Below are 23,639 nucleotides of genomic sequence, written 5' to 3'. Positions count from 1 at the left end.
CCATCTGGTTCGCTATGCGAAGCTGAAGGCCACCCGCTGAATAAATTTTTCGCCCCAGCAGGTCCATGCGCCGCGACTCCTTTGATTTTGGCGCAGCGGCCGGCTGTCCATGACTCTCCCGGTCATTTACCGATTGGACCACTAGAGAGTCCGGGGTGGGATGTACATAGAAGTACTCATAGCCCTTGGGCGGGACAGAGTATTTTCTCTCCACCCCTCGCGCCGTGGGGGGGACTGAGGAGGGCGACTGCCAGATTGTCGTATTGTTCCGCTGAATAGTGCGGATAAAGGGTAATGCCACTCGCACTGGAGCGTCCGAACCCACAACATCCGTTATAGGGTCATCGTCCTCCGTGACCTCCTCAATGGGCAGGTTCATGGCCTTTGCCACCCGGCGGAGAAGGTCCTGATGCGCCTTCAGGTCAATAGGCGGGGGTTCAGATGTTGATGCCCCCGCCACCGCCTCGTCAGGTGAGGAGGACGAGGAGCGGCCCGGCAGCACCTCCTCGGATGTCTGGTCCGCTCCTGGGCGGTCAGGCGCCACGGACTCCGGCCCCGGTGCCGGGCCTGGTGGCGAGATAGCCTGTTCCTGTGGGGACGGAGGGGGCCTGCTAACCGTGGCCTCCGGCACTGAGCGCCCCGTAGGCGCTTGCCTCGGCGGCAGGGGAGGCCCTTGCTCGTGATGGGCCCAGGGAACCCAAAATCCCCAGTGTTGGGGTCCAAGGTCCCGTCCCTGAGACGCTGCCCTGAAGTCCACTGCGCTGCCCTCAGGGGAAGCGATGGAGGGTTCACGCGAGGGCCAGGGAGGAGCTGAGGCGGTTCCCGAATGCCCAGCCGAAACCTGCGTCAGGTGTCTAGCAGGCGTTGAAGGTCGGTGGCGGTCATCACGTGACCTAACCGGAGAGCGGGACCGGCGTGCAGCGCAGTACCGGGAGCTGGATCGACGGCGCCGGGAGCCCGACCGACGGCGCCGGGAGCTCGACCTCGATGGCGATCGGCAGCGTCGGGAGTGGCTCCGGGAGTCTCGGTGCCAAACACGGTCACTGGAGCCGGACCTCTTGCGGTGCCGGTGACTTGGCGACCGGGACCGTTGCCGGGAGTACGACCGGTGCCGCAAATGCGAGCGGTGCCGGGACTGCGACCGGTGCCGAGACGGGGAGCGGCGTCGCGATGTTGATCGACCTCTGGATCGGGACCGCCTCCGAGAGTAGGACCGGGATCGAGACCGAATCCTGGAGCGTCCGTCTCGCTTGGCAGGGGAAGGAGGCCGCATCATCATCGGTTTTCCCACTGACTTGAGTGCCCGCACCGGCGGTGCCGGGGACTTGGAGCTTCCGCGAGCTCGATTAGCTCCCTCGCCGTCGCAAACGCCTCCGGCGTGGACGGGATCCGCAGCTCTACCTCGGTGGGTACCGGGGAGCTGGGTGGTACCGGACTCGATGGCCCTTGCGGCGCCGGAGTCGACGGCACCGTGCACTGCCTGTGCACTGCCTCAGCCTGTACCGCTTGTGTCGGAGGCGGCTGGGCTAGCGGTCTCTGCGGATGTTTGGAAGAGACCGCCTTCGGCACCTTGTGCTTCCTTCCTGGGGAAAGGGAGCGGTGCCGGGACTTCGGTGCCGGGTGTCGAGGAGCCTCGGCACCGGAGCGGCTCGGTGCTGCCGGAGCGCTGCTCGCCAAGGAGGGCTTCAGCGCCGATGGAGCTGGCGCCGGAGGCTGGAGCGAAGCCTCCATTAGCAACTGTTTAAGTCGCGAGTCCCGCTCCTTTCTCGTCCGGGGTTTGAAGGCCACGCAGATCGGGCACTTGTCTGTTCTGTGAGCCTCCCCAAGGCAGCGAAGGCACGAGTCGTGCGCGTCACTCACCGGCATGTGCTGCTGGCAAGCCACGCAGGGCTTGAATCCCGGTGCCCCGGGCATAAGCCCGCACCGGGTGCGGAAGAAGAGGGGCTAACCCCTCTAATTCCCTATTTACACTATTATACCTATGTAACTATAAAACTATACAACTATCAAACTAACTAACGAACTATATACAGTAATAGATGGAGAAACGCTAGGGCTGTGGAGGTAAGGAGCACTCCACTGTTCCGACTGGCCGTCACGGGCGGTAAGAAGGAACTGAGGAGCGGACCAGCCGGCTGGGGTATATAACAGGCGCCATAGAGGCGCCACTCCAGGGGGCGCCAGCCGGCCCGCCGGAGTTGCTAGGGTAAAAATGTTCCAGAGAGCCGTGCATGCACGGCGCGCACACCTACCTTGGAATGCATAGGAGCAATCACTCGAAGAAGAAACTGGCCTTCTTGCGTATCTCAGAATTGACTTTGTAATCTGAGAGCCAAGTGTTCCTTAGCTTTACATAGATCCACCACACACTGAAAACAGCTGGCAAGGGCAAGCATGCATGTGTAGATATAGCAACAGTTTGGAATGGGGGACAAGGGGAGATCCTCCAGTGATTAGGAGGAAGTCAGCTAGAGCCTGTAATATCTACCCATTTATCTGCATTGGTAGCTCTCACCCCTTGCAATCTAAGTTTTACTTCAAGCATCTGGGTGTTTTAGATCTGTTTTGTGATGTGTTCTGGCACTGGTCAGTTCTGGACAGTGCAAGCTGAGATTTCCTTGTGAATTTCTGATTGTTTTTTCTATTGACATAGGTCATTACTGTAATGGTCCGTGGTCCCAAAGAAGCAAGAGATGGAGAGATTTTGTGCATAGAGATGAGGATTTTCTGAGAAGCGCTCATGTCAAAAGCTAAGAGGGAGGGAGATTCAAAATAGTAAGGGTTTTAAAGATGAACTAATAACAAAGCCCTTTTTCCGCGTATGCTGAGTTGGTCTAAAATGTAGAACACCATCTCTGCAGGGTTAAGGAACAGCTGTGTACACACTGGTTAGACACCCGACCACATTCCTTGAACACCTGTCTAAAGAAATCAAAACTTCAAGACTATTTTATTTGAAGGTGGCTTTTCACCACACATTGAAACCTACAAGTACCAGAATACAGTGCTATGAAAATAGAAGAATGGGGCAAGACTGCTTTTATTTTGATTATACTACTGCATACCTCAAACATCTAACTACAGTCAAACAAGCTTGCTCAACTGGTGAAAGTGTTTAAAATTGACACTTAATACCCTGCTTTTCTCATTCCCTGGAGTTTGGATTATTTAATATTTTGCTGATAGCTTGGGAATCAGAGTATAGTTTTTGGTGATGGACACACCCGAACCTTTGAAACCGTAGAATATAAATAATAAATGTGCAGAAGTTTCTATTTAGTAAAGGATTCATCCATTTATCTTGACTCATGTGAGTAGTCTCACTGACTTACCCCATGCATGTTTACAGGATTAGATTCTAGCCCTGCAGAGGGTTAATATTTCATTAATCCAACGCAAAGGATGCAAGTTGTAAAACTAAGCCACAATTTGAATTTGAAACATTTGATTGTAACAAGCAGCCAAAGAGACAGGTATTATCACAAATTCTTGCTTCCTTGCCCCACCAATTATAAATAAATATACCAATAAATATCCTACAACCCATGTCTCAGCTACAGAGACAGTAAGAAAAGCTACAACACAAATAGATGATGGGTCAAAAACCCAGAAAGCCAAACTTTGAATTGTGCGTATCTGTGACCTCCCCAGTGCTTTGTATTGCCACACAAGACCAGTGCATCTGCTGTGCAGTAACCGCTGTGAAACATTTAGGGAAATAACTAGGTGGGTGGATACACACATTGCTTATGCAGAGGAGTGAGTGACAAGCACAGGGAATTCAGCATCTGTCTATGAACCCGTGAAGTGCTTACAAGTGCCAAGGATTGGAACACACAATCCTCTCCCCAAGCCTGAAGGATAGAGGCACCACACTAAGGAGCGGTTTACTCAGGAGGAGTTGGGTAAAGTTTAAAATCATGACACTCTTCCCTTTCAAATCCAAAAGGGACACTTTACTGAACCCTTTATGCCAAGCAATCCCCTTTACCTGTGCAATGACCTCAGGATCCATGGGCCGATGGTTATTGAAACTCTTTGACCTGCCTGCAGTCACAGTTTTACGGATCTGTGGGCTGTCTATCCTGTTCTTCAGAGATGAGTGCCGGCTGATAGAATTGAGGCTGCCGTGGCCACTGCTGGAGCATTTATCTGGTACCTCCTTGGGGAGACTCTGGCTCATAATGGGCTGAGATGAGGGTCTAGAGCTAGCTGTGGCTCCTGGGGAGGCTGGTTCTACCAGTCCGTGGCTGTCGCTTTGACGGAACGCTCTTCTGATGCTGCCTGACTCTGGTCTCTTTCTTTGCCTTCCAACACAGAAGCAAAACAAGTCAGTACAAGCAGGTGTCGGGGATGGGCCATACCTCAATACAGATGTCCTGAGAGAGAACTAAAGGTGTGATAGTGATTTGTGAGTTCTCTTTCAGTTGCCCTGAAAGAGAACTAAAGGTGGCCTGGCAACTGAAAGAGAACTAAAGATGGCCTGGTTGTCACTATCACTATCACAACACTTGCCATTAAAACAAAAGACTGAGAATATATTTAACCCATGGTCAGAAAGGGTTAAGCATCCTGCAGATAAATGACCCAAATTCAACCCTTATGGACATTTTGGTAGATAATGTTTGTGTGTGTTTACATATATATTGTTAGATGTTAACAATGTAATCAAACAGTCCCTGCCTATGCTGTATTCTGTTAATTCAGAGATTGAAAGGATCTCTTAACATTTAAATGAACTGTAAACATAGTGATTCATCTCTTTGAAATGTACAGCAAATCACCTGCGAACGGTGGGAAAACAGGCAGTTGCCTTATGTTAATCCATGTAGCTATATACCCATGATGATTAGGAAACAGGTCTACTCTGAAGTCTCCATGATTGCCTATTGTTCATCTAAGGACTCAGACCTGTTAAGAGAAGGCCTGGAACTGTATAAAAACCCTTTGAGTCCTGATCCTTTTTATCTCAAATCCTAAGGCTGAAATGTCCAGACCTGTCTGGATCATCCTGAATATGATCTATGGACTATATCTGAGAAAACTCTGCAACTACAAAACTTACCATCCCTACTATGAATTTCATCTCAGAAACTGTACTCATGTCTGTATGTATACTGACTTTAACCAATACTCACTCTCTCCTTTTTTAAATACATTTTAGTTTAGTTAATAAGGATTGGCTATAAGCCTATATTTGGGTAAGATCTGAAATATTCATTAACCTGCGTCTGATCCTTTGGGATTGGTAGAACTTTTGTATATAATGAATAAGATTTTCAGTAATCCTCACATATTTGACTTAGGTATCTGGGTGGAGGCCTAAGACTGGGTTACTTTAAGGGAACTGTGTTGTGGCTTCTGGGTAACCAGTGAGGTATTACAGAAGCTGTTTCATGCTGGTCTGGTAAATCTAAGTATTGGAATATCCATCAGCTTTGGGGATTGTCTGCCTCATCCTTTGCAGTTCACCCTAATTGAAGTAACTCCAGCATGGCTCCTGGTCACACATGGTTATGGAACAAAGATTTTGTACTTTTAACTAAAATAATTCTGTGTCTTCAGCTAGTTTGGCTGCCTGTTTTCATGATATTAGAAAAGCAGAGCTTCTATCTTTGGCTGAGGGGCTGGGTAGAAAGTCTAATCAAACTCTGGGACAGAGGCCAGAAGATATTTACAGCTATACAGGTATGGCTGGTGACCTGCAGTATGGCTAAGCCAATAATAGTCATTTCCTGTTTATAGTAAATGTATCTTCTCTATACTGAACAAGACCATGGTGGCTTAATTATATAGTGCTACAAGTGTATAGGGTGCTGTGAAATAGGTTAATTGGTAAAAACAACTCTCTCCACCTAGTAGCATGCAGTCTGAAAGCATGACTCCAAGCAAATGAAGTATGATCATTGTAGCAGGAATGTGTCATTCAATAGAGCGGAACCCGTTGCATCCTTTAAAGAGGATTAATTTATATATAGCACAGGCCCTGTGAGTAACTGCTAGAAAGTTCTAGTTCCAGCTGGATTTTGGCATCAGAAAAATAATTCAGTGGGCGGCACAATTGCTACAGTGAAACCATCTGATCTATTTTGTCCAGATCTGCACAGATCAGAATATTCATTTCTAAAGAAAACACAACATGAGTATTATGCTGCTAAATATCACACCTTCCCTGGTAAAAGGAAAACATGAACTAAGCCTAACCAAGCCTTAGGAGCTCTCCCCTTTGGTGCAGTGTCCATAACAGACGGTGAGCCTCCAGAACGGATCTGATTATACAAATCCTTCCATAACTGGTAAAGTTCTGTACTTTAATGGCTCATAGAACATGCCAGACCCTAAGGTGGTGCACAGTGATATAGCTTCAATGTTATCAACAGGGCTGGATTAACTCACATTAGCTGAGGATCTGGCCCATTATTTAATACAAACAGTGGCAAACTTAAAATTATTATTTTCTATCTTTGCCCTAGAGTCCCTGTTAGACTAATTAAAGGTTGATATTTTCATTCAGTTATAGAATGTTACAATTATCAGTACTAGTAGCTTTAAGGCACAGATTTATTGCAGAGAAACGTACATTTCGGTAACACAGAATGCTATTTTATAATAATGGGAGAATCTGAAAGATCTGGGGGAGAACCCTGCCTTAAAAAAATAAATAAATATAAGAAATGAGACACATTTCATCTCATTCCAGTTTCATTTTTCAGATTTTCGTCAACTCGGCCTTAGGCTACTCTAACAATTTTTCATTGAACAGAAAATTGGAAGTGAGGATAGTTATTTCAGTAGCACTGTACATACATAGTAACTTCCTTTGGGTAAAAAACGTGAGATAAAGGAGAGATCATTATGGATGGCATTGAGGCACTTGGACAGAGGATTGTCTTTCATTAGTGCTAAATGTCTTTCAAGATACATTTAAAAAAAATTAAAAAAGGACACGATCCCTGTCCTAAAGAGCAAACAATCTAAAATTTAAAGAGGCGGCACCAAATGTTAAGATCAAACAATGGGGTTGGAATAGGAGAAAAGGGGTTACAAAAAAAGTCATGGGATGATGACTATGATCTTCTGTGTAGTATGGGACCATCTTCCTATGTGATAGTACAGTGCCTCATACCATGGAGAACAGATCCTTATGGTCTAACATTTCACTTCTTGACTCCTTTTCCTGTTTATACAGTATTGGAAGTGCCCCTAATTCTTCACCACTCCTTCTATTCGAAGGCATAGGTTCGTAGGTCTTGAAGCTCTAATCCTTTTCTCTCTTCAAACTTCTCTTGACAGTCTTTCCATTGTATCCTCAGTCTTCCATGTCCTTTCCCTCCCATGCTTCCTTTGCTGGTCATTCTTCTCCTATCATCATCTCATGTGTGCTCTCCAGCCTATCTATCATTAAGAGTCCCAAATTCATCTTTTCCCTAATTTCCTCCATGGGCTCTCTGTCTACCCTCTGCGTGCCTACTGATCTTCTCAGTATATTATTGTCTACTACCTTCATGCTCTAGAGAAACAAATCATCATCAGAAATGCAAGATCATCATCTTTGTGGCTCTGCTACATACACATAATAGTTGTTTAAATGTTAGTGTATGTACTATTGGATTTCAGATTTTCATCTTAGGGCAGGGGATGATGTGGAACTGAGGTGGGGGAATAGGTGACAGTGGGAGGAAGGAGGAGCTAGAGAGTGAGTGATGGGGTACGGATAGGTCTAGAGAGGAGGAAACAGAGAGGAAGTGGTATCACTTATTCCTACGCCTCTCACAAGAGAGAAATGTCCCACAACACTCAGCACCAAGATTTCTGTACCAAGTAGAAAAACGCAAGATTGCTCTTACTTGTTGATGTTTGCAAGATAAATATCAGCGACGTGACCCCCACTTGGGCAATTGGCACCGGCTCTGGCTGTCACTTTTTCTTCTGGTGGCTCAGAATTGATTTCTATTTCGGACTTGGGGCTGGATCTTTCAGAGGAACCATCCTCACTAAGGAGGAGGAGAAGAAGGGGAAGGAAATCACAAACAAAAACACAGCCTTAAGTTTTCAGAAGATTCTATTGTGTCCCCTCTGCCCCTTTATCATCACTACATTGTGAGGGACAAGTTTTGTTCCAAATTATGAAGTCAATTTTTGTGCCTATCTTTGAGAGCCCAGCTGTGCACTGGGATTCCTCAGGTGGGCAAATATTACTTTTAGAGGACAAAGATGCTGAACCTACTAGAACCCAGCACATACATTAAGCCCCAGTGACTTCAATGGCATTGCTCCTGCAGGGAACAGCTTGTGAGATCAGGACTATGTAATCCCAATACAGTGCAGGCCTGGGCATCACAATGTAGATCACTGAGTTTGAAAAAATTTTCTTGCTCAAATAAGATTTAACTGTACCCGAATCTTCCAGGCATTCAGCAACCCACCCCGTATCACTGTAGAGGTAACGTACGTGTAGCCAATGATTTTAGTTTATTATCCATTTATTGTGTGATATGATTAATCAGTGTTATATTACATATATTCATTGTATGTTAGAGTTAATTTGTAGGATTATAAAAAAGTGTAAGATCAGTATTTAAAGGAATCAAGTATAAGACATGAGTAGGACAAGCTGAAACACAAGAACCTGTAGGCTCAAGTCTGCAAGACTTTAGCTTAGCTGTTTTAGGCCTTGGAGACAAGAAATGATGACATAAGTGACCGGAAAATAACCCAATGCACTAAGATTATGGGAAAAGAGGTACCAAGTGGTAATATTGTGCAAAATTACCCAGAAAATGAATATTAGATGATAAAAATACTGTAAAAGGCACATCTGTCTCCAACATGCATCTTAACCACAGGATACAGGCTGTGCGTCAATGCTAATGAAAATAAAGGGAACTTACACAGCCTACAGAAAATTGGGGTCCCTTAAGTATCCATGGGACACAGACCAATAAGGGGAAAAAAAGGGTTGACACTTTTATGGACATGCACAGAATGTAGGTATTGACAAAAATGACATTCTAAAAAGGGGATGCCCAGAATGGGAAAATTGAGCTCCCTATGGGAGACTCTAGGAGGAACCATCCCTCTACTGATGATCAAGCCATGAGACCCATCAGACCCTAACACTGTTGTTAAAGATGTGAGTATAACTATATTTGTAACTTGTGCATAGGTCTATATAGAATTTCTATATGCTTGAGTAATCATACCTTTAATTTTAACTTTAACAACACTTGTAAAATAGACTAAACCTTGTACTTGTGAATGTCTGTGTGGTCACTACCCTTGGTCTTTATGTGTTCCTAGAGACTAACTCTAAAACAAGTAGCAGAGATTACTTTCATTTTGTTCAGCTTGAAACTGTAGCCACCAGAGCTGAACTCGCGGCGGTGTAATACCACATTATAGAATTCGTGTTAAATAAAATAAAAAGCTACATACGTGTCTTGAACAACAATGTACTGATGAGGGATAAGGCCGTCGATGCCATTGTGCCTTCCCTCCCACCAGTCATCTGAGGCCCGCTGATACAGGAGGAGAGAAGCCCCTTTTTTAAAGGACAGCTCTCGTGCAGTTCGGCCAATGTAGTCAAACTTTGCTATTGCTTCTATCGGCTCACACTCTAGGAGAGAGAAAGAAAAAGACTATTTAATGAACACACACTGTTGGACAAGGATTTACGAGTTTAAATCCCTCCCTTAAATCTTTCAGCGATGGACATCAGCTACAGAGCAACAGTTATGGGACATGACCATGTCATCTGGGATAAAGCATCACCTCACAATAACGGAGAAGGCGGGGAGAGCACAAGCATTCAGATTTTGGCATCCATCTCTAAGGCTACATCTACAGTTGTGTGTAGACGACAGACCCCGCCCGCCTCCCTAGCATGGATATAAATACACCTCTACCCTGACATAACGCTGTCCTCAGGAGCCAAAAAATCTTACCGCGTTATAGGTGAAACTGCGTTATATCGAATTTGATTTGATCCGCCAGAGTGCGCAGCCCCGCCCCTCCGGAGCACTGCTTTACTGCATTATATCCGAATTTGTGTTATATCAGGGTAGAGGTGTAGTACTGTAGATGGGGAGGCACTGCTTAAACTAGCAGAGCAGACACAGCAGAATCTCAGCGTGCGTATCCTACATGGCGCTCTGCATGCTCCAGCAGTGCCTTCCCCATCTACACTGCTATGCTTAATCAGTGCACTGTCCCTGCTCCCTCCCCACTCCCAAAGCCTCCCTGTGCCGCCTCCCTGTGCCAGAGCCTTTCCTCCTGGCAGTGAAAGGCTCCTGCAGCAGAGAGCAGATGGAGCCTTTCCCGGCTGCCTCCCACCAGAGCCTTTCACTGGGGTATGTAGCTACATGTACACTACATACAACCACCAGAGTGGACAGTGCCAACCGGTCAGGGGTTCTTGGATTGAGTTTTTCACGTCAACATTTTCTACCCTGAAATCTCTCACTGCAGCAAAGAAAAACATGACAAGAAAAACCCACAACTCAACTCTAAGATCACCAAAAACAAGACGCTCTCGGGGACAAAAGCAATCTAGAATAAATTTCCTCAAAGGCAGCTCAAACCTTCTGTGCTGGCAAGCAGGAGTTTTCATTAGCATTTAGGGAAGAAAAGACTTCTGCATTCAAGCTGCTTCAGAAGTAAGGCCTCTAACTCAGAAGAATATTTCTGCTGCCTTATGGGGCTTGCGGGGACCAGAACACTACAGATCCTGGCACTGTGGGAGGCTGATCTGTTCAGAGCAACAGCTGCCTGTCATGGAAGCTAATAAAAATATTAAATGGCTGCATGTTATGATGAGCTCACATTGTTTATCAAGCACAATCCAAGGGCCCTAGGAGCTGTACAATACATGGAACAAGACAGCTCCTGCTTGGGGAGCTTACAGTCTAAAATAGACAGTCTCATAACAGTGACCAGATACCAACCTGTGGCACTTGTACTATGGAGGGGAGGACAGGATAGGTATCTAGACAGTCAGATTGATCCAACTCAAATTGCCTGGATCACTTTAAGATTTACAATTCTGTCCTTGGCAAATTCTCTTTTGCAGCCAGGATACAAATTACAGCTCTAGGCTGGAATCAGGTAATGGAGTGAGCTTGGGTGCCTACTTCCTAATTATCTACAACTTACAAGCATCTTTCAAGGAGCTGGGAGCCAGCTGCCTCTTGATGGCAGTTTTGGCTTCTTTTTAAAGCAGCACACTTCAGGGATCACACAGCTCTTTTCCTGACCCTTCCAAAGCAACAGACCCTGTTCCTGGTGCAAGCCAAGGAAAGACGTACCATTATTTTGTCTTTAGCCTGCCATTGGGATTAGGGGAGGCTTCTTCATGGCTGCCTTTGGCTGTGCAGTGGCCAGCCAGAGATGACCAAAAACAAACATCAAGAAGTAAGCCCTTTAAGTTATTCCTTGGGGAAAGAATGTGCACAGGAATTAGGCCATCTAGGGCTTCCCTGAGCAGGATCAGCAATGGCCTGGACATGATTCTCAGAGCAGCATAAATCCTGAAAGGTGAACAGGGGCTGTAGTACCATTGTCTGATCAAACAGCAGAACAAAAATATTACCCACCCTAGAATTATGATTAGTGTCTGTGGCTGCAGAGCATGGACAGACCAAGGGCTAGGACCAAGCAGGCACAACATTTGCTGGATTTAGCCTTCAATAATGGATTTTCCTAATACAAAACCAGACAGCAGCGCTTCTACTTAATTATACATTTCAGATACGTCTACGGACAGCCACAAAGGATTCCAGTCATCCGCCCCCACCAGCCTGCAAGGTGTTTGCATCGGTGAAAAAGAGCTCACTTGTTTTCAGCTTGGAAAACTTTTTTCCAGTCCAGATTCCTTTGAGCATGTGGTTATCTGCTTCTGGCCCCCTCCTTTCCTCTTGCTTATTTGGTTCTTGGAACCAATTCATTCATACCATTTAAAAAGTTAGGGTTTTTTTTGTTGTTTTTTTTACATTTAATTACAAGTGAGGGAACTAGATTTTTTTTTTGGTAAATTTCATCTTTGTTTCATTAACAATTGTTTATTATTCCAAATGAGCAGTGCACTCGGGTTTTTTACATTTCGGATTTGCCTTTTAGGACTCTGGAATTTGGCCAGACAAGTGATTTTAGACTCAAATTTCCAGTACTGCTGCCCTATTGGGCTCAGGCTCCAAGGAAAGAGCTGGGAATAAAGAGCAGAAGACTAAGCCAAACACAACTACCACTCCTAGTCTCAAAATCGGTGCTGGAGAGCAGCAGTTTACTGCCTCTCCACCAATTCATGACATAGTGAACATGGAAATGCACTTGCACCCTCACTGTATCAATGGCCTGCCTCTAAGTGTCTGATCACTCTTACATCGCAATGAACGTTAACAGAATGGCAACTCCAGAAACCACAGCCTTGTTCTTAGACACTGATTCCCTCCAACTCTCTGCCCCAGGATCCAGCTTCTAACCCTAGAGATCAGTGGTGAAGTAGTTTCCAGGCTCACATGTTTGTCACTAGGCAGCTGCTAAACAGACCAGGCCCCCATGGTATGAATAGCACGCGGAAGCCAGCCAGGTGGTTGTGGGTTAGAGTGGCTAGTTGAATGAGTGAGAGAGAAACTTCTCTCACCTCACATCCAGAAACTGACTCAACACCAAGGAAGCATGGAAGGACTTAGTTTGCAAACCCAGCCTATGATACTGAGCATGCCTCGGGTGACAGCCTCACTTGGTCTGGATTGCTTCTCGGCACCACTCCCACAGCTGAGCTCCTTCATCCAAACCAAGTGGCTCTTCAATCGCTTCTCTCGGAGACTGAGGGCCGAATTCAGAGAGGGTCTGAGTCCCTCTAACTTCCGCTTGGCTCCTCTCAGGAGTTAGCCCTGAAGGCACCATTTTGTGCCAAGCAGAGCAGGCCCATGTGGGTGGCTACAAAGAGATCCTGCTCTGCCAGCACCCCTCACCTGGTGCATCTCTGTGCATCCTCCACCTGCTGGTCTGCCAAGGCACCTCTCAAGAGCCTATCTTGGAGATCTAACTCACCTCCCTGCCGCTACCAAAATGTACCTTTATTTCCCTCCCAGCTAACAAAAACCTCCTGACCCCTCAACAGTGACAAAGGCACAGTTCTCCTCCCTTCCCCCTTCCAGGTGCCAAACTCTGCCTCCATACACTCTATACAGGTTGTGGGAAGCTGTTCCAAGCCAACACTGATCTCACCTTGCATGAGGCTCCTCAAGGCCAAGCCCCAGTGGCTTTGGGATGGAGCCCAGCTCTAGCCCACAATTCATCTCTAATCATCTTGCTCTTTTGCTATACAAACCGTTCAACAGCATTCAAACACAAGCCAAGAACGTCCACCTATCAGCATGTCCGCAAACAGAATTACAGTCCTGGGTAAACAGGCATCAGAGTCTGCCTTTCTTTTGAGTGATGTCACTCCTTATTGGGTAAGTAAATAACAGAGGGAAAGGCTCTCCCAAGCTTTCCAAAGGGACTGACTTTCAGAGGAACAAGATGTTTAAAGGGGACATGAGAGGCACATCATTTTACACCCATACTCTCTGTAATACCTGACAACCTTGATTAAAAGTCTCTTGACTGTGTTTTTCCCAGTTGAAGAACTAGTTTTTCTCCTTGATTCCCATATTTCTAACAGAGATGGCAGACAACACAGCTCATCAGTCTTTACTTCCTTGTTAGCGCGACAGCAACATTAAGCCAACATGAACGTTTCCAAACTATGGGATAGGTTAGCTGGTTAACCACTGGTGCAGAGACAGCAGGGGGAGCGTAGGAGAACCAGCCAATGCTACTGAATAGGTTGCTAAAGAACAATTCAAGACATGCAATCAAATTGAGAAAAGTCACATTTTCATCTGAAGATGGTGCAGCTCCTGTAGTCACAGGCGCTTCTCTAGGACAATTACAACCAGCAGACATTACAACACAATGCATTTCTGTTTCTATTTGGTCAGTTTGCTTTGGGCATTGATCACCACTCCGAGTCAGTTTTGCTGCTTCGGACTGGCAGTTACATTTTGTTATGCACTGGTACTGACAACATGCCCGCCCCTCCGCACTGCTCTGCAAGGAGCTCATGTGCATGGTTTTCCCCAACCCCTAAAAGGGGGCATTTTCACCAATAGCGGTGAGAGATTGGAATCAATGAGTTTAGGCTTGTACTGTGTCTTCCTCCCTGGACTCTGCACAAAGCTGGAGAGCATCAGGAGACAGCTGGAAAGGTCAAGCAGAGGCTACTTAGTGGGACGAGGCTCAAATCCCCTCATAGTTACTGAGGCGAAGAGAAGGGCAGTGGAGGAGATCCCCAACAGAAACCAAGCATCAGCAGGGATTCCCTGTCCCTGAGACTGGCTTGTGGGGAGAAGGTAGGAGGGGTTTTTGCTTGCTTGTTTTAAATAAAGCAATTGGAACTTATGAATATACGGCTGCCTGCCAAGGCCACTGAAAGGGAAGAAGCTTGGCAGACAGCACATGGAGAGGGGAGTGGGAGAGCAGGCAGGGACATGTTGACTGTTTGGCTTTCTGCTTAGCTCATGCTCCCCAGCTCAAAGACCCATTTAAACAACAGGAGAGCAGAAAAGCCTGTGCAGAGCATTACAGAAGACAGGAGTCTGTCTATGCTTGCCCCTCTGGGAAGGCACCTTTGGAAAACAAGATTTTTTAGAGTAGGTTTGAAAGATTCCTGATGGCAGTGTGCCTTCCAATTTTTTGGTGGATGTTGCAAACAGCTTTTCTGATTCAATTCCCCAACAGGTTATCGGCACTTTAAATTTAAATTTAAGACAGCATCCCCGTTCCTAACAAAAAACATAAAACCCCTGGACAGCTAAAATGCATCACGTACCATCATCACTGGTATGATGCTCAGCTGCTATATCCTGAACTGAATCTTCTGCTGAGGCTGTTTCTCCATGAGGACTTTCACTGCAGTGGGAGGAAACACATTCAATGCATTACACTGGAGGAAGGTCATTTTATATCTACAAAAACAGTCACACTTAATTGAGTAGTTAAGCTCTAAAACAGGCTTTCAAGGGAGGTTGTAGAATCCCCATCACTGGAGGTTTTTAAGAACAGGTTCAACCTGTTCTTAAAAACCATCCTTTAAGGATGACCTACGTGTATTTGGTCCTGCCTCAGTGCAGGGGGCTGGACTTGATGACTTTGCAAGGTCCCTTTCAGACTTACATTTCTGTGTCTATAAATACTAGGTGCTTTACACAGTGGTACCAAACCTGGATTCCATTGTGCTAGGCACTCTTTAGAAGTGGACGCACTTATATGCATTGAAAACTATGTTGTTGAAAATCAAGTTGAGTCTCTACTTCCATGAGCACCTGGAGTAGCCTTTTCAGTTTATGTACATCGGGGAAACCTGAGTTTAGATCTCATAACTGGGCCCTCAGAAGATTTTAGATGTTACAGATGGAAAAGGCATAATAAAAGTCTTGTTCATCTCCTCTGGCACTCGAGGATTATTCTCTACACGATATTATCCATTGCTCTCATTAGTTACTCAAGTTACGGAATATCTCATTTGCCCTACAGGAGATTATTCCATGATTTAATAGGATGCTTCAGATTTTTTTCTTCTGATCAGTTTAAAATGTTCTTGTCTTAATTTCACCAAATAACTGACTCCCATATCAGTTTAACTGGCATAAGTCTATTTACAGATGCCTAAGCACCTCTATTATATGAAATGAGACAGAGCTTGAAGAAGATCACACATGTAAGAAGTGGAAAACAAAGGGGAGAGAATTCATGCACTCTCCCAAATCACTCTGCAGAGCTGAACTGCCAGTTAGCAATGATACCGCTAATGATTCCACAAGAGGAGCACTCTCCTCCCCCCACTATACAGGAATATATTGTTGAAGGGAAAACTTGTTTGCTCTAGGTTTATGGCTTCCATGCACCAGACTGAGAGGACCTTAAATCATCTCAAAAGCAGTTTTTACATTTCTTCAGAGGATCAGTCTTTTTGGCCCTGAAAAGGTTAGAGTAAGAGTTCACTGACGCCTCATACTCTCCTTTTAAGAATCTGTTAGCGAGATCCATCTCCCCCTATTTAAAAAACAAAAAAGAAAAAGAGGAGCCTGAACAATCTCAGGATCTCATTACACTTAATACACATAACACTCACTCTGCTTCCTAGCCCTCTTCAAAGACCACACCTCAGGAGGCACTAGTGAACTTTCCCATCCTTTACTAGGCAGGATGAACACACTGCGAAGTTTAATAAAAGAATCTAAAGCCAACAGAAAGCCCCAGGAGGGCTATAGTATTACAGGCTAAAGTTTCACCCAGATTGTGAAGTAATGTAGCATACAAACAGCTCTAATGATCTAAACACTGTGAAAAGAGAAGCAGGATCACATTCCTTCCCTCCCCCCTCATAGAACACTTCCAACCAAAAACCCCCTGCCCCTGCTGTAAAGAGATCCTCTCTCTCTACGGATCACATGGGCACTTGGATGCTGTAAGGAGGAGTGCTAGGCTGCCGAGTTCTACACGAATACTGAGGGAGTGTTGGCAATACATATTGCCAGAGGAATGCAAATCAAGTCGAGCATCTTTATACACTGTTCGCCTCATCAATTCTAATGTTCACATAAGATTCCTTGACTCTGACCACGACCCCATTAACACTATATTCTCATGTGGAGTCAATCTGCTCAGACAGACAGACAGGGGATAAGTTTTTTAAAGGTGCCCATATGAAGGGCCTAAATCTCAACTGCAAACTGTACATTGTGTCCCGCCCTCTCTGCTCCCAGCACAAATAATTTCATCCTCCCCAACAGCCAGGGCCGGCTTTAGGTCAATTCAACCAATTCCCCTGAATCAGGCCCCGCCCCTAAGAGGGCCCCCGCACAGCGTACCAGCAAGAGCTGGTGCGCCATACCAGGGTGGCCCGGCTTCCCCAGGGGGGAATTTAAAGGGCCTGGGGCTCCCAGCAGGGACTGGAGCCCCAGGCCCTTTAAATTGCCACCAGAGCACCACTGCTGGAGCCCTGGGGTAGGGCTGCGGGACTCTGGGGGCTATTTAAAAAGTCCAGGGCTCTGGCTGCTTCTACTGCCCCGGCCCTTTAAATAGCCGCTGGAGCCCCGCCGCTTCCCCAAGGCTCCCGCAGCTATTTAAAGGGCAGGGACAGTAGAAGCAGGGGAGCCGCAGGCCCTTTAAATAGCCTCCGAGCCCCAGGCTGCTGCCCTGGTGGAGGAGGGGCACTCACCGTACAGGGTGGGCTGTACCCCCTGCCCGCAGCCAGCCCCTGCTGCACCCCCTGTCCTGCCTGCACCAGCTCCTGCCCACAGCCAGCCCTGCACCCCCTGCCCGCAGCCAGCCCGTCTCCAGCCAGCCCCATACCTCCTGCCCTGCCCACACCAGTCCCTGCCTGGCAGCCAGCCCCACACCCCCTGCCCTGCCCACAGCCAGCCCGTCTCCAGCATCCCCTGCCCTGCCCGCAGCCAGCCCCGCACCCTCTGCCCGCAGCCAGCCCGTCTCCAGCCAGCCCCTGCTGCACTCCCTGCCCTCCCAGCACCAGCCCCACACGCCCTGCCCTGTCTCCAGCCAACCCCTGCCGCACCCCCCGCCTGAAGCCAGCCAGTCCCACACTCCGTCTCCAGCCCTGCCAACCCATGCTGCACCCCCGTGTCCCTGCCTGAAGCCAGCCAGCCCGCCCACCCCACACACCCCTGTCTCCAGTCAGCCCTGCACCCCTTGCCTTGCCTGCAGCCAGACCCTACCTCCAGCCAGCCCCATGTCCACTGGTGCCCTGCAGTTCCCAGGGCAGTAACTCTGCACACCTGCTTCAATGAGGGGGGCAGGGAGCAGCTGGGACCCACACACGTGCACACCCACACATGTAAAAACGGAGCTCATTTCTAGTTCAGGCCCATCTTTTTAAAAAAGAACTTTAGGTAGGGTTAACATACATTTGTATTTTCCCGGACACGTCAGGCTTTTTGGTTCTTAAATCGCCACCCGGGAGGAAAATACGGACGTATGGTAACCCTATTGGTACAAAAAATACATACTGTGGCACATCCCTTAAATCAGAACTTTTTATAGGGAATTAGCTGCTAAGAAATGAAAGGCTTTTTACGTTTTTTTTTTAAGTCATCCCTGCCAGGGCCCCGCCGAAAATGTTCGAATTGGGCCCCGCACTTCCTAAAGCTGGCCCTGCCAGCAGCTGCTGATTTAAAGTGACGGCCGCACAGCGAGAGCATGGAAAGGAATGTGCACAGTGCACATCAAGGATGGCTCCTAGCCACGGGGGGCCTCTGCACTGGAGCATCATCATTTGTACATTACTAGGTGAGGACAAGAGAAGGCAGCTGAGGAAGAAGCAGTGTTCAGGTGCAAACACACTCATCTCCCTTTGTCTGATGAACCAGCTCAGCCAGGAGGGATCCACTTTGCCACGTGCAAGCTCTGCAGCAGAAAGCCCTGTGGGCAATGACTAACAGCCACTTAATACCACAGCTACCACGAGGCTTGAATGGTAACCAGATGCTTCTTCCCGATTCATTTCTTCAAACATTTTAAATCACACTTAACTCCACCCCTCCCTGGTTTCCCCCGTAAGTAAGAAACGGGGGGAGGAGGGAGGTATGAAGATAGAAGAAAAATAGAGACAAGCAAAGTAAATTGAGTGATAGGAACCTGAACATTTTTTTTTTTTTAAAAGCAGATGAGACTCTGCCTTCCCACCCCCAAAATGCAGTGATGGTCAGCATAGGACAACATGGTTTTGCATGGTCACTTTCTCAGCTGTAGATCTAATGGCATGTCTGAAGCCAGGCACCCTCATGTTTTCCAAAGCAAGTTCTAAGTGGAAAGAGCATTTGGGAGCCAGACACTAGAGTAACATGAGTTACAAAACCCCAGAGATCCCCTTCACCATGTCCTGTATTTGCCTAAGTATTAGTAATTTGGGGTAGGGATTGTCCCCTACACAGCCCTGTCAAGTTCCATGTACATTTTAACACAACAAACAACATGTATTATTGCAATTAATGTATTGTAATCACATGCTAAATATTTAACTTTTTAATTCCTTATGACAGCTCCCATTAGCCTAGGGGAAACCTCACACATGATGAAAATACAGGTCTCTGAAAGGATTTAAAAGTCAGCCCATACAGCTCAGCCAGCCAGTAAAAATCAATGGAAGCCATGAAGAGTAAATCAATCAAAATGCCATTGCAATAGCCCTTTGTTAAAAACTTCTAGCAGTTTGTAAAAAAACAGTCTCTCCTCACATCTCATATCTAGTGGTCAGATGGTTGATGAGTTATTCTATCCTGTAATACGGCAGAAAAAAAGCCAACAAGCTCTGCCTTCCTGGGGCAAGGGCACTGAGACAGTTAAACATTCTTCCTTTCAGCGGGAGGTGGGCGAGATCAATTCAACCACTAGGAAAGCAAACACCTCCCTTCCCCCTCCCTCCACAACCTTCCACCCCAGATGACAGGAGCCACTCTGGCTCAATTGTTTCCAGATGCTGCCTTCTGACAGAATGTGCGGCCAGGCCTCCTGGGGTTTTGGTTGGATGGAAATGGTGATTTTGTATTTCACCCCCGGTCAGTACTGTCCTGAAAACTAACCCACGTTACAGCTTTCTAGGTTCAGCTGCAATCAACCCTGTAAGTGACATTCCTTGAGGTACAACAGGCAGAAAAATGAGCAAAGTAAGAACGTAAGGGACGAACACAGTCAACATACTGTTTGTGTGGCTTCCTCCAGGAGATTATGGTCATCACAGATACAAGACTAACTGTGGTCATTTATTCTTCTTCAATAGAATGAAGCACAGGCTTGACATTTGGGTCACTGGCTATTTCTTACAGGGCCTATTTCATGTAAGTCACTGGCTCCCTGAAAGGACAAGAGCCATTCTTGTTCCTTCCGCAAACTTTTTTTTGTTTTTGTTTTTTAATAACTCCTTTAAATTCTGGGACTGGTATTGGAGGCTGGAATTTGACACAATGCAGTGTGCATGACTACAACACCCAATTAGTTAATGAGAACATTAAGTGCTGGCCCCCTTCCTCTGCTCCCTAATGGCTCCTACTGTACCAGTAATCCTCAGTGCTTCCACCCCTGCTGTAGACTGGGCCTTCCAGTTCTCTCGGTCCTGGGAAGATGTTCTCATGTTGGATGATGATGGTTTTGATCAGCTCGTTGACATGAGCCTGGCAGGAGACCTGATCGTGGCCTTCAGGCACAGACATCAGCGTGGGCCCAAAGCAGATGGCCAAGTTGTAGGGATCCATCATGTTCTCTTCACTGAACTGAGATAAACTGCAAAAGACAGAGAGAAGAGGATTAATACGAGCCAACAATACCGACACCTCCTGCTAGGGAGCCAACATCTAAATCGAGAAGTCTAGCTTCGGGTGCTCTGCTCTTTAAGCCCCTTCTGCTGGGAACAGAACATTCTGGGTCAATAAAGGAAAAATAAGAGTGACTGGAATTTACTGGGGAAGGAGGAACCTCTAGATGCACCTCCCAGGATCTGACAGCCTGATCTGACATGGCTTGCATGAGGACAGATTCCTAGCTGAACTCTGTACTGAAAAACAGAGAAAACTTTGCTGCTTGCTGACATGCTGATTTCTTTACTCAATCACCAAGGCATTTTTCCATTTCCCTAACATCCTCCTCAATCAGCACACACAGCATTGGTAAAGAAAGAAAATGTCAGACTGTTCCTCTTTTCAATAGCTTTATTCTTCACGCAGATTGAATTTCATTGCCGGGAATTTATTTACATGCGGTTGACTCTCTGCACCCTGCTCCGATAGCAGCTGCTGCAGTAACACCTTACATCCAGTCAAGAGGCCAAGGAAGGCCTGACTGAGTCACTGCTGCTCCACACATCACAGCCTGCAGCACCGAACACAGCAAGGGAGCTGGCAACCAAGGAGCCCTTCTGCTTCTTTCCATTTGCACCCTCCTTGAAACTGAGTTCTCTCCAAGCCCAAAGGCTCCCAATAGCAAAGAATAAGCCAACACTCCCTATGGAAGCGGCCACTAGGATTTTTAGTATTAGCTACAGGGACATATTGAAACCCTTTGAAGTTGAAAAGCAAGGCCAGCTGGAGTTAAAAACTTCCACAGGATTGTAGAGGTTTGGGGACTGTGTTCTTTTGACAGGCTTTGGGGAGCTGACTTCACAAGCAGAAGCATATCCTGCCTTATGACTGCTGTTTATAATCTCACTGCGGCCCTGCATCCAGTTCCAGAGCAAAACCTGATCTCCTCTGCCTGCCTCTGTGCTTGGTAGCATGAGTTAGGTAGTGTATTCTCCAAACCAAACCCCTTCCCAAAGACCAAGATGTTTCTTGTTAGCAGCTTTTCCTGAAGATGATCTGTAGGATTTACCAAGTGCAGCCAGAACACCGAGTCTTTGCACAGCAACACTTCTTTAATCTGAATAAATTTTAACCCCAAACCTGTAATTTAAGCCTTTCAAGGCACCAGTTAATGGTTAAGCACCAAACAGAGAGCTAAGTTCTAGAACAACCCCCTTGAAAGACCCTGTTTTCCAGTTCACTTCTTAAAATAATTAAGCTATTAAGGCTGGAAGGAAACATTCACTTCAATGACTCCAGAAGTGACATCTGTGGAATGAGAATCCCAAGGCATCGAAGAATTTCAGAGCACTATTGTGGAAAGTTCTCTCTTCTTGCACTGCAGAGTCTCTTTTTCCTATGCCAGAGCTTGGGTGGAGGAAAAGACAATGGTAGGTAATCTTGTGAATGTTTTTTGGTTTTCCACAGTGCAGTAACAATTTCTGCAATATATATAGGATCAGATTCAATAAATGCCCTGAACCATTTTAATAAGGGTCTTTAAACTCGTTACCAAGTTTTACATAAGAGACTGGGCATCTCTCAGGAGCAGCTGATGTACTAGCGCCTCAAACACAGGTAACAGGACTCAAGTCTCTGAATTATTTAATGTCAATTGCCACATGAGCAGTAAAACCAAAATATTATCACCTTATTTTAATAACCTGCTTGCATCCAGAAGAAGCCTGAAGTGCTTTGCAAATTTACATATGCAGGAATCACTTCACCCCCGCCCCCCATAGAAATGCAGCCACCTCTGAGGTTCAACACATGAGCACAACACATCAGCACAACTGCTCTGAGAACTCTTATCGCCCAAGTTGTTTATAAGAGCGCACAGCATTTAGGACAAAGAAAAATACCATCTCAATGAAAATACATAGTTAGCTATCATATTTAGATAGGATGGAAGGTGGGCAAACATTCCACTAAGCTTATCTCAAGTGAAATTGGCTCCGTAATCACCACAAGTGGAGATAATATCCCTAGAAAATACAATGAGGTTACATCAATCTGGGGCAGCAGTTCAATACTTAGCAGGAAGAGTAATCTACTGAAACAGCAGTTCCATCTTCTGCTGCATACTGGGTTACTCTAGAATGTCTCCCATCCAAGTATGACCAGGCCTGGTCCTATTTAGTTTGCAGTACTGAGGATTTTACAACTTTAGGGAGTATTGTCTGCAGGCTGAGGTTGGATTTACATCACTTTCAGTTTTACTATGAAGTCAGCCTTAGGGTTTATTTAGAGTCCTTTGCTTTTCAAGTTAGTTTTGGAATTGCGGCTAATCCAATTAGGAGCCAAGACAATTCAACAAGCTACAGTGATTTTTATTTCAGTTTCAGAAGTCAGTGGGAGTTGTATATGCATGTCTAAACAGAGTTTGATCCCCTGAGTTTTCGGGCTATGCTTTATTTCATGAATAATGTCTGTTGCACTGTTGTTTACGACTGGTCATTCAATGGCCATAGCATATGTACTTACTAGTTAAAAATCAATAAGATTTCTCAAAGCAGTTGTAGAAATAGATTTCCCAAGCTCCATACAAACTAAATACACCCTATTTCTCCAATGGGAAAATGAATCCATTCTGGAAGCCGAATTTTCCTCCATTTTATTGGAGGCACAGGGGGGCAGAAAGGGCTGCTTTGTCTAGCTAGTTTTAATGACCTGTGGGAGACAGATGAGAGAAAGGGCAAGAGGTTCCATATCCCTCTATAAGTTATTTATAGCTGAAACCTAAAATTGCAGTACAAGATGTTAAACCCATCATGAGGAAAAGGATGAGACATCCATCCTCCAGGCTGCCAAAATGATGCGATTAAGATGACTGAGCTCTGCAGAGCTGCGCCTCAGAATTTAGCTCTGAAGTATGGAAGGTTGAATCTTCTTGTACTGTCAACTCCCCTGATGCAATTGGTCAACCAGACAGGAATCCACAGAGCAATGCCAATATATATTCACTGGGACAGTGCCTGGTTTTCTATTGCTTGGTTTTAGTATAACATTTCATGGAACTTTGGTGATGTCTAGAGGGAGGCTGCAAAATTTAGCTCCAGATCCAAAAACTTCTAGGGATGTTCTGATCCAGAATTTTGGTTTAGTCTGTTACAAAGGTGCCAGATGGGAAGGTCAGATTCAGTCTCTGCCAAAGTTTAGGAGTGTACGGATCTAGTATTTTGATTCAAGCCCAAATACTGTGTATATACCATAGATAATTTAAACATCCCCTCCCAAATGCAGTCT

General features: G+C 46.2%; 1 protein-coding gene across 8 annotated transcripts in view; it reads right to left on the bottom strand.

Moving 5' to 3' along the window:
• Window positions 1-23,639, bottom strand: part of SRGAP2 (SLIT-ROBO Rho GTPase activating protein 2) — a 218,487-nt gene that overhangs the window by 8,887 nt on the left and 185,961 nt on the right. For 7 of the 8 annotated variants that reach the window (XM_039534418.1, XM_039534420.1, XM_039534421.1 and 4 more), the window contains 5 exons: window positions 20,116-20,340; window positions 14,876-14,955; window positions 9,436-9,616; window positions 7,848-7,994; window positions 3,992-4,307 (listed from right to left, as the gene is read on the bottom strand). In XM_039534418.1, coding sequence (XP_039390352.1) covers window positions 3,992-4,307; window positions 7,848-7,994; window positions 9,436-9,616; window positions 14,876-14,955; window positions 20,116-20,340 — 949 coding nt within the window. The remainder of the gene's footprint in view (window positions 1-3,991; window positions 4,308-7,847; window positions 7,995-9,435; window positions 9,617-14,875; window positions 14,956-20,115; window positions 20,341-23,639) is intronic. The other variant, XM_039534424.1, reaches the window with a different exon arrangement.

This window comes from Mauremys reevesii, linkage group 4 (assembly GCF_016161935.1).
Source record: "Mauremys reevesii isolate NIE-2019 linkage group 4, ASM1616193v1, whole genome shotgun sequence".
NCBI lineage: Eukaryota > Metazoa > Chordata > Testudines > Geoemydidae > Mauremys > Mauremys reevesii.
The sequence above is the reverse complement of the archived record's forward strand: the minus strand, read 5'-3'. Positions and strand labels throughout refer to the sequence as shown.